The sequence below is a fragment of the Protomyctophum bolini genome, assembly GCF_963924005.1.
Source record: "Protomyctophum bolini genome assembly, chromosome: 12".
NCBI classification, from domain to species: Eukaryota; Metazoa; Chordata; class Actinopteri; order Myctophiformes; family Myctophidae; genus Protomyctophum; species Protomyctophum bolini.
This window is the reverse complement of record NC_137873.1, coordinates 4,546,079-4,560,257: the sequence shown is the minus strand read 5'-3', so window position 1 is coordinate 4,560,257 and position 14,179 is coordinate 4,546,079. Positions and strand designations below refer to the sequence as shown.

The window sequence follows — 14,179 nt, the reverse complement described above, 5'->3', positions numbered from 1 at the left end:
TTTACAATGAATAATTATCCCTTCATCATTATTTTTTGTGACTATTACGGGCTATTTGAGTGCCAAGTAAAAATGTGGCCCCCTGGAGTGAATGTGGAGGTTTAGTGGCCCCCTCTCTCCATCAAAGTTTCTCACCCCTACCCTGCTCTAGAATGAAGTTACTATGGACAGGCTTTAGATAACAAATATACAAAATATATATATATTTTAACTATCGATTATTCTTCTGACCCATCCCTACGATCTACAAGCTCACAACAATGCAATCTGACGTGTAACTTGTAAACTTGAACTGAATTTTTGGGTACTTTTACTTTAGTGTGAGTAATCAGTAAAGCATCAGAGTACTTTTTCCACCACAGATTGTTCACTACATGATGAAGGCTACTGGCAGCAGAGAGATGCAGCAGGTGGGAGGGGGTGGAGTCAAGGGGGTACCTTGCCTTGGCTTGACAGGAGGGGCCGAGGGGGGCAGCAGGATCAGGATCGCCTTGGAAACCGTACCCTAAACGTAACATCCGTTAAAAAAAGATTATTACTGTCGTCTCAGTGACAACACAAATGAATGGAGGCGTGTAATCTTTACACACAACGACAAAAAAACTAAACGAGAATAACGACACTTAAAAAATAAAAACAAGAAAGGAGGATTATGTTCGGGTCGAACATGGAGTTTGAGACAACAATGGCCGTGGAGTCCGTCGTGCACACGAGCCAGCAGCGGGCGCACGGCGTCGGGACACCGAGCCGACATGAGAAAAGTTTGGGGCTCCTCACCGTCAAGTTCGTCAGCCTGCTCCAAGAAGCCGAGGACGGCGTCCTGGACCTCAAAGTGGTCAGTCAACACAACACAACACAGTCAGTGCTGCTTTGATTTACTGTCATGTCATGTTTTGCTGCTTCGGTTTAAAGCTCCGTGAACAAAGGGTTCGCGTTGTCAGTGAAGCAGGTGCATTGATTTAACAGCAGCAGCAGGTGTCCATTCATTCAAGTCTCAACATGACCAAGAAATCACAGGGAGGCAATTTCTTTCGCTTAAACTGTTTAAACTAGTGTAATTCAACTCGATCACTCTACAGATGGAAAAAATGTACCCTTTTGCCCTATTGTACACCAAAGTATTAAGAAAGAGACTGACTTTGAAATACTACTACAAATTGTTTCGGGGTTCCGATTCCGAAACCTACACACTTTCCAGTTCCTTCCTCAGGGAACATCACATTACCGTCCTGCTCATGAACCTTAATATTTTGTCATTTTGGTTAACATTAAAGATTTACTTTTTTTCTTTTTAGAGAGAGAGAGAGAGAGCTCGGGGATGAGTGAGTGAGGGAAATGATATAGGCTGGCTAACATTCAAACAAGTTGATAATCGACTAGGATAAACAATGGAAGGAGGACTGTCTATTTATAGAACGCACGACAAATTACATGAAGATTTTAGACACAATGGGGCTAAATGTTTCTTTCCAAACAAACATTCCAGCACTGTTTGTGATAAAAGACTGTCACCCACCCAAGGTATTGTGTCTGTAATGATGATTTTTAACTGATGACACCCATGCAGCAGCTATAATGGGGATGGATGCCTCATATCACCATCCTGATCCTAACCTGAACAGAAGAACCCCCCCCCACACACACACACACACACACACACACACACACACACACACACACACCTGCTGCTGCTAGTATCTACTATCTAGGGAAACCCTCTTCTCTTGTAAATGAATGTAAATAGTATTGTTAATTTCTAACCAAACACAAAGCTTTTGACAGTCACCCAGCCATGACCAGCTATCTGCGTTCACTGCCATGACAACCTGAGTCTGTCTATCCACAGTACACCAGATATGCCAAAAGTATTCTCTCTACATTTACCTTTTCTCTGATAAGGAGTTTTCCCTCCCTACTTGCCCGCCAAAGCTGGTTAATGTTTACGCAGCACGCTCCTTATCCCCCTCCATTGCCTCCTCCTTGCTCCTTTCTCTTAGACTCTTACCATTGTCTGACGCTGCTGGTGAACCAGGCGTTTGTTTTGTTGTTTGCACAGCTTAATTAGCCAAAGTCTTTGATTCATTTCAATGTGCTTTTCTGCTCTAATGTTTTTTTCCCCATCCAGAGGAATTTTCAGTTAGATTTTCTGCTGGTAGCGGCTACGATGTACTTTGTTGTACAAAGCTGCCACTGAGTGGCACCTTTGCCTTCTAAAGCAGTCACAGTGGTTTTCAAATTGGGGTCCAGGCCCTCAGGGTTCCTTGAGGGGGTTCCAAATGTCCTGTAACTCTGAGAGTTATGGGGAATCGTTGAAATGTAAATGTTTGAGAACCACTGTTCTAAAGAATGTGTTGTTTGAATTGACAGGCTGCTGACAGCTTGGCTGTGAGGCAGAAGAGGAGGATTTATGACATCACTAATGTGCTGGAAGGAGTGGGGTTGATTGAAAAGAAAAACAAGAACATGATCCAGTGGAGGTTTGTATGATTGACTCTCCTGCTGTCTTTATGCTCAGTCAGAACATTAAATGTGGGGATGTGTATGACGCCTTGAACCTGCTTCTATCCTAAAGCTGGTGTTAACCATTTTATTTATAGTCAGTCACAAATAAAAAAAATCACTATTCTAATACTAATCTTTTCTAGCTTAGAATCTGACTTTAGGAACCTCTTTACAAGTAATGTTGGCGAGCAGCCTGCCAACATCGCTGGGAGAGGGGCTTAAATTCGACAGCGTTCACCTGGCGGTGACTGGTTAATATTCACAGTGTCAGTGACTGTCTTAAACTGTACAGATGTTCACACTGTCCTAAATAAAAGGAGGACCGCAGTAGAAACGAGCTGTACGCTTTTTTGCATTATCCTTTTGATTATGGTCGGGCAGATGTTTGTGTATGTGACTGTGACATATGATTTGATTGATCAGTAAAGACGTCAATCAATCAAAACCTCTCCTTCCACACCCCCTCCGCCTTCTCATCCTCCAGGGGGGAGAATACAGCCTGCCAGAGCAAGGAGGTACAGGCACAGCTGGAGGCGCTGAAGGCTCAGATCTCGGAGCTGGAGGCCCAGGAGAAAGAGCTGGACAACCAGAAGGCCTGGTTGGAGGAGAACATCGCTCACCTCAAACACGACCCCATCTCCAGAACATATCCTTGTTTATTGCTACAGTTCATTTTCCTTCACTTGAAATGGTTGAATGTATTTCTTTATTTCACACATAATTTAAAGGTTCATCGTACATAATATTCACTTAATAACAGCCCCAGTGTACGTCCTGCCACTTCAGTTGAACATTCATTAAAACTGGACTTAATCAGTTTTCTATTCTTGATCCTGTCTACTTCTTCTGCAAAAGCTGAAAATTATAGTCCTCCTGGGGTCCCACTGTTTGTTCTTTTGAGAGAGAAATTCCTATTTGATCCTTTCCACATTGTTTGTGATTGAATGGAGGTCTGTACAAGGGGGTGGGTATTATAAATATAATTGCCATGTCAGTCCCATTTGAAATCATGGCTCTGCTGATCCAACGGTTCCCATGGTCTTGTATTTCCAGTTCATTGTCTCAGTTTTCCAACGCTATGTAATCCTATTGCTGGCTGTTTCCTTAATGTCCCTCTGCACGTATAAGTTTGTGACGCATGAGGACATCTGCAATGCCTTCAATGGGGAAACTCTGTTGGCTGTGGTGGCACCCTCGGGGACCCAGCTGGAGGTTCCACTCCCTGAAACGGTGTGTCTGTGTTCAAACGCTTTTCATCCCTCTTATAAATAAGTGCATCATTTCATTCTATGCTCCAGTTTAAGGGTCTGTGTCCTTTTTTTTTTAAAATGCCAGATCGTTTCCAAAGCACATTGAGCATAGAGGCATCGAGAGAATAATTTGATAGAGAGGAGGATTGGAAGGTAGTTTAGTACTTAGTCCTGCTTCTTGCTACGTTTTGATAGTTTGGTTGAAAAAACCCCATTAATGAGTGGCACTAGGGTAATCCCTATGTTCTCCACTTACCAAAGGGGTTAAGGTTGTAACTTGTAAGCCAGAAACATAGAACTCGGACCACACAGATACGCTCCTGTGTCGCTCCTGTAACTCGAAATGTGTGACATCATGGCTCACGTGGACTCACCACGCTTATGTTTATTATGTTCATGCAGAGCCGTAGGCGATATTTGGAGTTCCTGAAATAAGCAAGCACTCCCTCGCCCCGCTCGTCCTACGAATATAAATGTAGCGACTAGCGAGCCGCTGCGTTGGTGAATGTAAACCATGATATGATATGATATAGTACTTTATTGTCAGTTCACACTGAAATTTGTCTTGCGACCCAGCAGCCAAATATGCAGAACACATATACACATATTTGACATAACATAAAGAACAAGGCAATAATCATACATAAAGACATGAAGACAAGAGCAATATCCACTGCCTAGATTACCCCGTGGCTACTTCAACTCCTGATTAAGCCTCAAAGTCGACTGGTGGACAAAGGACCTCTTTAGTCTGACCTTATTGTATGCTGGTACACCATATGTCCTTCCTGTAGCAACCTATATTCTCCATACGAAACCATGATTGTAAACAAATAGCCTTGTGATAGGAATTAGAATGGAAGTGGTTCTCGTACGCATGTGTGCCTGGTATAGACAATCTGACAGTGCATCACCATCACCTAGCCAACTGGCACGCACAGTACAGTGTTTTCAGTCACTGTGTGTAAAAGCTGAATAAAACATGAGAATGCAACGGGACTTTGCCGCTTTCTCTGGAAACCATTACGGTGTAAAAGTTGCCTAAGACACCAACTCCTTCCCCCTGCAGTCACGTTTAAATGAAAATGAAGAGTGCACTGTAAGAGCAGTAGGTCAAACCAAATGAACTCGTTTCCTCCACTGCTCCTCAGGCGCTGAGCGGACAGAAGAAGTACCAGGTGAATCTGCGCAGCCACACGGCACCCATCCAGGTCATGCTCATCAACAGAGAGTCGGAGTCCAGCAAGCCTTTGGTCTTCTCTGTGCCGCCCGTCTGCTCTGCCATGCCCACTCCACCCAGCACACCCACCAGCCTGCAGAGGGTCCCCCTGCCAGCTGCCTACAACTCATTCTCCTCAGCCACCGAATCCTCCTCTTTCACCTACAGCCAGGACTCCTCCTTCTGTTCTGACCACCAGATGGCGCTGCCGGAGCATGATGATATGCTGACACCATCCTCAAGCCCACCTGATGCACAGATGGGTGAGGTCTATCTCACATTGAAAAATATGAACAAGTGTGTGTGCGTGCTCTACAGTATATTACCTTGCCATGATGGAACTCCAAATATGGGTCAAAATTGTTCAATAGTTGCTTTGAAGATTGTATGATCGACTAGATTCTCCCCATTGTAGTGATCAAATCAGTGTTTCTTTTTCCAGACTCAGCATCTCTGTCCGTTTACAATGATCGAAATCACTATAAAAGTATTATCGCCGTTTCTTACATGTGCAATAACAAACATGGTGGTTCGTTCGTGGATGCATCTTCTTTCTAATACTAAAATCAACAATTCTTATCAACAGTAACACATTTTATTTTATTCCTCAAAACGCTGAGTCATGTTTTCTAATGTAAAAAATTGGCAGAATCAACTCTTTATGTCCAAAAGTGTGACTTTTGGCTGATCCATTTTTTATCAAAACTTTTGAAGTGATCTTGCCAATATTTTGAGTTATTATCATGACAATGTAACTAACTACACAACAGAACATTTCTGCCAAAGTGTAATTGTGATTTAAATGGTAGTGGGTAAGTGAGTTGAAGTTGCAATGGAAATTAATTTGTTTTCTAGTGTTGAATAAACTCTGTTCTATTATGTAGTTATTTATCAGGAAACATACGCTTTCCATCTTCATATGTGCTGTGGCTCTCTGCAGAGTTCCACTACGACTCTCCTCCAGCACTGATGCAGCAGATGCTATCTGGCCCCCAGCAGACCGTGCTGGCAGGCCACGACCTCCAGTCCATGCTGGACATAGGCAGCTTGCTAAAACTCAACACAGCTGGAGACCACATGAAGGTGGAGAGAGAGGGTAAGAGAGAGGGGGATTAGTCCAGTGTTATCCAGTCCCAAACTATAGAAATGGATGCACCAAATTGGTAGACTGGTGCCTCATACAGTCATGCATACTATATGAATATGAAATACTAAACGGTTTAGTAGCCTATACATTTTCTTGATTACATTATGTGATACTTTGGCTTGTGCAAAACAAGGAGTGGGATTGGTGGAATGTGTTAAAGGTGCAGTGCCACAGGCCTGTTAATAGATAATATATTCATTGGGCATTAAATTCATGTTTAATTCATTATTATTTTTTCTTACAAAAACTGTACATTTTCTACGATTTTTGTAAGCTGTAATCCTGTGAGCTACTCTCCCTCTGCCAACTTGGGGAGAGCCCTGACCTCATGCTTCCTTCAATGCATGACTTATCACCCAACATGCTCATGCTATTTGGGGTGCTTTGAGAATGTTTCCCCAGTAGCACATGGAAGGAACACGTTGTTAAACGAGTTCCTTTTCCCTCCACCAGGTGCCCCGGCTGAGCAGGGGGGGGCGCAGTATATTATGTGTAAAATAATTATGTGGATACACCCACAACTCATTAAGAATTCAAGGTTAGGACCTTGGACCGCCCACTTGTAGTCTCACCAAAGCATACTCTTGCTGAGACATTAGAAGCAAAACATACAGTAGGACTACATTATACGTGTGGATTACACAGATTGCCAAAAAGTTCCACAGTCTCATTTCCTGGTTGCATGAGTTGCATTCACATTGATCACGACATATGTACTACTTTGAACAACATTTTATGCATCAGCAGTCCAGTGTGATTCTAGTTTGTACTTTCCAATTAGCCAGAGAAGCTTGCAGCTTACAAGATCTTTTGAGTCTAGGAATCTCTGAGTAAAGTAAACCTGTTGACTGTTACCTTTTATGAATTGTCTTGCAGAAGTTGTTGACCTAATTGATGAGCTGATGTCCACTGATGGTAAGTACTTTGAGACTCAGTTGAAGCTATCATATTTTACGTTATTATATTCAACCTCATGCATTTCATCTTGTTGTATTCCCATTGTATTATCTGCTTTGGTCCAAATGAAGGGGTAGACTACAACTTCAACCTGGATGACAATGACGGAGTGTGTGACCTCTTTGATGTGCAGATCCTAAATTACTGAACTTGAAGGTGACAATTACACTATTGTATATTTATACAGTCAATGAGAGCATTTCGTTCTCTCTGTTTCAGTGATGTTAGTGAAGTTATTTCTCTCATCATAAGTGCACTGCCTAGAAGTAATGTTTTCCAACCTAAGATTCCCTTTCCATATGTGATTTCTTTTTATTATTATTATTTTTTGTACTATGGTCCTTTGGCTGCCTGCCCACAGTAAGTCTGAGCTCTCAAACAATGATGAAACGTAGTGTCTAAGTACGGTAAATGTGTTGTAGCATATTTATTGCAGTAACCACGTGTCACAATGCCTCCAATGTGCAGGGGAGTTTAGTTGGGGTGCTTTGAGAATATTATAATGGCGCCATGTAGTTTACATAGAGACAATCTAAAACATGCCAGAGAAATGAGGTGCCTTGCTGGAAATGATCCAGGCTAAATCTTTACAGTATGTCTTCCAGTGCGCGTTTGTGCGTTTGTTGCATTCTTCCATGCCATGTTTGAAGTGGAGACATTTTCCACATAGTTAGACCTTAGGCCTATATCAGTGTTTTTTTTTGTTTTTTGTTTTAAACTTGAGACTGTTGTTCAGTATTGAAGTGAAATCAATGATATTTATTTAACAATGCAGATGAGACGGGGTTATTATATTTAGTACAGAGCATGTTAGCACATTGGTATTTTCTTTGGCGTGTTACACACACAATCTTTTATAAACCCAGTAGAATCTCAATAATATATATATTTCACAACATCGTGCTAATGTGTTTTTATTTAACAAGTAAATATCTTGGTTGCATTTCTAACTTTAACCTCATGGGCTGTAACACTGCCAATTTATGGCTTTAGAGTTGTTTTTATATGTTTCAAGGTTTTGTTATTTTGGTTTTGTTAGGTTTTGTATATTTGATCAACTTTTCTAATTTAAACAACATTTGTTTAGTTTGTTGAAATTTAAGTTGTTTGACTGCCTTAATCATAATTTAATCAACCAGATTATTTGGTCTGTGTGTTCATTGGCCAAATTTAAGGGCCATGGTTTAGCACTTTGTATATTTATATTTTATTTTATTGTAAGAGTTTGTTATATGACATTTTGTTTATTTGCACACTTTTGGGACCAAAGCCTTTTTTCATTAAATAAATATATTCGGTTTTGAAATCTTTTGCTTTTTTGTGTGAGAATGTTAGGCACATAAGACATAAATGATAAATCAAGTTAGAATTATACATGATAAAGTATATGCAGTGGATACAAATACATTTAGCTTATTAAAAAAAGATACCTCCCATGATTAGATGAACATAACTGGTTTGACACTGATATTCATAACTTGTGTATCTGACTTAATTCATCTATCTATAGTTAAAGACAATTGTTCATGCCCCTTACAAACTGGCAGGCTTGTCTACAAGATTAATAATAGTGCTTTTTGACAATGAGTCTTGCCCTGGTTGACACAAAACATCCTTTACATTTGAATCTGACCTGTATTTGTATTGTTAAAGATTAACAATGAACCGATGTTGAATGGATTCCACATGTAAAGGGCCAAGACAATTCCGTGCATACACGACTAGAAAACTCAAAAATCTGTACATATACGGTACTACTACTGATGGAGGCGTGGCTTTCCCAAATATGAAAGTGCTATTTCAAGTGCAAGTGCTATTTCACCGTGGCTGGTTCGGGCTAGGTGAGTTCGGGATTTACATTTACTATTCTGTCTGTACAACTCGGACGGGGCTAAGTCGGCTCTACTCGACACGGAAACTTGCGGCTGCATTCTCTACCATACAGTTTCTAGCATCAATTAATTAATTAATCAATCAACCAATTAATTAATTGTGCAAAGCACATCAAAATCCAAATAATGTAGCTATATAGAAACCAGACTTACCTCCTCTGTGTTGACTCTTTTATGAGAGTAGTGTGGAGGGGTATAGTAACTGCTTCAAGCAACTGTTTGAAATCAATGCAATGTATTGGGCAGGGCTGAATTTAGACGGGGAGAGTTCCTTCATGGGAAGGAAGGCTTAAGGATGACAGGGTACAAGAGAAGGAGGGGGGTTCTGGGGGGAACTGAGAGGGGAAAGCGCTGAACATTCCCAATTAGAAGGCCTCATCGTGTTAGGCAAGTTGTTATATCAGATGTTAACTTATTTCGCTTTGACAACCATGTTTACTTTAATTATGTGAAGTCCACATAGATGAAATAAAATGCTTATCCAGCTGACAACAGCTTGAGTGGGTGTGACTATGACACAAGTTCAAATGAGGACATTTATCAGCAAGAAGAAAGGGGTGCTTGGACAAATGTAATGTGTGCAATATAATTTGACAGTCTGTTACTTACTTGATGGAGCTCATTTAGAGTTGGGGTTATTATTCAAGCTGGTAACCGTAATGCTCGCCCCCATTTCTATGAGCTATTACAGTATATGGCGTATAAGAAATAACTAATTTTACAGCAGTAAACCACACATTTCACACTCAAATCACACAGTATAAAAAATATTCTATTCTACCAAAAACATTCAATTTGTAATTTGATCAGCACTTTTTCTAAGTAAATGTGTCTTCCAGAAGGTCTTCTGCAGCACCTAGTTAGTAATAGCACTGAATATAACTCTGCATATTCCCCTTTTTCCCTCTTGAATCCTCAAAAGTAAGACTAAAATACTTTTGTTAGTTGCTGGAATTTGCACCTACTGTATCTCCATGCTGAATAACCAATACAAGTCATTAATTCAAAACCTTTATTCAGTTTCCAACCAAACACAAGTTAAATACAATTTAATGTTTCATAGGATATTCATATTTAACACCTGAAAACGATGCTCTAAGAACATCATCCATATTCAATGCACTATCCATGTTCATTATTACACCATTAAAAAATATGGCTAACTGCTGACACCTTGTGGTCATATTGTACAACACAAGCAACTGTATTAATATTTTTTGTTTTACCACATTATAGAATAGATATGTTAAGTAGTATTTTTTTGTTCTTTTTTGCATTATTTTTTACATTCAGAAACCATGCCCTATACTAAATAAACAGATACAATAATAAACAGATAAAATAACTAGTAACCTTAATCACCCAATCATTGTGCTGTACACATTTAGTGCTGAAATGAAGTCAGATGACAAGCAAAATGAGAACATCTTTAAACAACAGAGCAGCTTGTTTGCAGGGAAGAAGCTGTTATTGGCGGTCTGAGTCATCTTGGCTCATCCGTCTGTCCCCAGTTCACAAATCCAGGACCTTTTGTTGAAAACATACCAGATGTGCAGTATATCAGTGAAATGCAGTGCAGAAATAAAGTGATTCCCAAATTCTGTTGGACCTCTTGATGATATCCATGTTACATGCTATTAGTGATATGGTAGGGAACATCTTGTGATATCCATGTATTTATCGTCATTAGGGTTATGGTAATCTCTCAATACAGATTTAACTCCTCAAATTTACATTTTTATTTTATCTTTAATTCTATTTTTTGCCGATGGGTTCCCTGATTGGGGTTATGGTAAGGTATCAGAGTCAGTCAGTCAGTCAGTCAGTGAAACGAAAGATATATTCAATTTGTATTATCTTACGTATATGTATCAAAATGTCTCTCACGGTCTCACCTAGTGTTGAGTCTGTCGACCCAAACAAGTCACCTCTCTAGCTGTTCTACACCTCTGGGTCCAGCTGAAAGGGAAAACAAAGAAAAGGAGAAAAAGAAAAGTTGCCTGTTTTATTTACATCAAATTTATTTTCAAACCACTGCCCACATACATTATATCTGGCAAACTTCAAATTTAACATGTTATCTCATATTGGTCATAGTACATGGATTAACATGGATATTGGTTTAAAATGACGTAGGCTGGTGGAAGTGAATGAGGAACATTTTCCACTGGTATATAAGTCCTTAACAACTACTGTTAGCATGGTGCTGAGCAAAGCACTTAACCCCCAAAATACTGCACTGGGATTGGTGGCAAACAGAAAGCTGCGGTTTATTTGGAAGCTCCCAGACTGAATCTATGACTGCATGAATGTGATGCTGGGCGGTGCTGAAAGCGTGCATGCATGTTCAGCAGAACACTAGCCGACATAAGTAGAGGGTTGAATAATAACACAATGATGCTACCGTACCTCAGTGGGTGGCACTCCGTCTTTGGAGAAGGACAGCGCTCCCGGGCGCTGTTTTGGACGTCTGCGGGCGGGTGCGTTAAGCTCACGCTTAGGTCTTGAATCCTGATAGGGTGAGAGAGTATAATTCAGTCTACAAACAGCAGAACAGACTGCTCATACAGTAAAATATTAGCACTGCCGTGGGCAAATTTGCATTTGGTTTCACAGACCTATAGTACTGGGCTTCATGCCACATACTGTGCATGCCTTACAAAAAACTTAACTTAGAACTTAGAATGTTAAACTGATGAATTGTTAAACTGTACAATCAAAACAAACAAACTAAACAAATCCTATATATTTAATCCCATGGGCCTATTGCTGGCCTCCTCCTTTTTTCCCCTCTACACAAATGTATTTACTCTGTGTTGTAATGTGCTGCAATTTTCACCAAATGTTTGCCTATTTTCTTTTTCTTTTTAAACAACGGCGCCTATTTTGCCAATAATTTGAAACCTAAATGGTTGAAATGTTGAGTTATTTTCTTTTTGCGTCATCTTCAGAATGGAAAGGTAAAAAAACGTTCTCTCTTACCGAGTTGAAGACTCCACATGCCCCCGCTCTGAAACGACAAGAGTTCATCTCCTTCATCCCCCCCTTCCCCTCTGTCTGTTCTTCTTTTTCTGTAATGACCTCCTTCTGTGTGGGACTGGGGGCAGCCTCCTCCTCTTCCTAATATCAAAACGGGATTCAATTATTGATCTTTCAGCATAAAACATCAACCTCTAAAACAGCATCAAATTGTTCATGTTGTGTTCATTTCTAATCTATACCTTTATTTAACCAGGATAGTCCACTGAGGTTAAGAATATGTTTTTTTTTAGTCTTCGAGCGAGACCTGGCCAAGACATTATCCTATATTGTATTGTATATCATTTAGGGTTGCATTCTAAAAAAATAAATGACAGAAAGTTACTACCTCTTTAGTTTCTCAAAAGTTAAACTGAAACTTTCATTTTCACAACACTAAATCAACGACAACGAGCACTGAGTTCTTCTTACCAGGCTGGAGAGAAGTGGTTTGTTAACCTTCGTCGGAGGCTCAGCCTCCTCTATTTCTGAGGCAGTGAGGACTGTGATGAGCAGAGCTGCCTGCAGACACAGCAGAAACAGGTGAAACGTCCTCCTCTCCATGGTTGCGTGATGCTCTGATGAGCTGGGCTGTTCCAACTCAAGCATTTATACACACGCTGCTAAGCACTTCCATGTGGAGAGAGATGGAGGAACAAATAACAGGAGAAATACAAGCTGCCCTCCACACACCACACACACACACACACACACACACACACACACACACACACACGTAAGCAAACACAAACACTACCACTACCACACTTCGATCTCTGCATCAACAACTAAATTACAACATAGGTCCCTCTGGGTGACGCACGTCCCTGGTTATTTCCCTGGCTGGGATGGGATCGAGTTCCTCCCTGTCAATTACATGTTCACATTAGACAGGTGCTGTAGGTTCCCGACTTCCTGGCTGAAAATGAAAGACTTGTAAATATTTCAGAAGTTTGAAGGTCACCCTACTGACCCCTGCCCCCAATTCACCTGTAATAATGCAGCCTATGATTTAGCAATTAATTACTTGTTTTTTTATTATATATTGTTTTGTTTTTATTGTACGACTGCAGATCATACTCAGTACTTCATTGCATACTGTATGAGGACCACATCGAAAACCTCGAAAGAGTTGCTGCAACTCAAGGGGCTTATCTCATATTGAAATGTAAACTGTGAGTGACTCATACATGTATCATGTATGCAGTGAAATTAATATTGGAGTGGAAAACCACAAAGAAAACTTTCAGGTACAGTGTACAGTGGCTGCCAACCCTGCATGACTCCTGCATTGTTATATTTCTCTTGGATTTTCCCTGGATTTGGTATCAAAGTCCTCAAATTCACCAGAACATCTATACATTACAAGGTTTATTCTGGGGGAGGACCCCGCCTGGGCAGTCTGGGCAGTGCATGCAATCATACAGAGATCACTTAATCATACAGAATTTGAATTACAGATTCACTTTTGGTTATTAAGATATGGGTCTTATGGTATATTATTGCTTCAGTCATCAAATCAATTTCTGTAGGCCTACGTTTTGCATAATGGCTGAAACTTACATCATTTTCCAATGTAATTACAACTACTCTTATCTGTTAAAAAGTAACTGAATAAAATGGGACCTGGATTCTCACAGTTGGCAGCCCTGGCGTAGGCCTACCAACCTACTATAGGTCTACTGTATGCCTACTCACATTCGCAGATATTTGGAGATTTGGAGATGCTGATGCAGAGACAGTTCAACTGCTCAGGGACTATCCTCCGCACACTTTCTCCGTCATTAGTTGAATATGCCGTTGTGACAGATTAAAATTGTTTATTTGCTTAAGCCTTCTTAAAATAACTTCAATTAAACAGAATTTTCACTTTTCTCTTGGAAACAGTTTGATTGCAATTTGCAATGATTGGCTGACGGTACCAGGCAAGATGAACCTCTGTCCGGTGTTATACAGAAATAGTGAGCCAACGAATTCTGTGACCACACAGACTATGACGAGAACACTTAATTAGTTATACTACCTCGGTTTATTTAAAAAAATATATACTATGTTATGCTATAGTGAATTAAAATGTGAATGATTTTCCATTACAATGATTATCATTGTCACTCGATCATTGTTGATGTTGGCTTGAACTTGAAAAGGGCAGTCTTTGGAGTCACAGAGTTCCATAGCCCATAGGTCACCAGTT

At 40.3% G+C, this 14,179-nt stretch overlaps 2 protein-coding genes across 2 annotated transcripts; one reads left to right on the top strand and one right to left on the bottom strand.

The window, feature by feature from the left end:
- Window positions 1-667: 667 nt before the first annotated feature.
- On the top strand, window positions 668-7,267 carry e2f5 (E2F transcription factor 5; the record flags this gene model as incomplete). Its single annotated transcript, XM_080777906.1, has 8 exons — window positions 668-835; window positions 2,368-2,477; window positions 2,987-3,200; window positions 3,631-3,732; window positions 4,904-5,234; window positions 5,912-6,067; window positions 6,995-7,033; window positions 7,147-7,267. The coding sequence occupies 8 exons, from the start codon at window positions 668-670 to the stop codon at window positions 7,221-7,223; spliced, it is 1,197 nt and encodes a 398-aa protein (XP_080634032.1). The 3' UTR covers window positions 7,224-7,267.
- Window positions 7,268-9,962: 2,695 nt separating this feature from the next.
- LOC308325876 (uncharacterized protein) lies at window positions 9,963-12,577 on the bottom strand. The gene is made up of 5 exons (XM_080778609.1): window positions 12,418-12,577; window positions 11,950-12,087; window positions 11,377-11,478; window positions 10,863-10,926; window positions 9,963-10,494 (listed from the first exon to the last, which is right to left on the bottom strand). The coding sequence occupies exons 1-4, from the start codon at window positions 12,547-12,549 to the stop codon at window positions 10,909-10,911; spliced, it is 390 nt and encodes a 129-aa protein (XP_080634735.1). The 5' UTR covers window positions 12,550-12,577; the 3' UTR covers window positions 9,963-10,494; window positions 10,863-10,908.
- Between the last annotated feature and the right edge of the window lie 1,602 nt (window positions 12,578-14,179).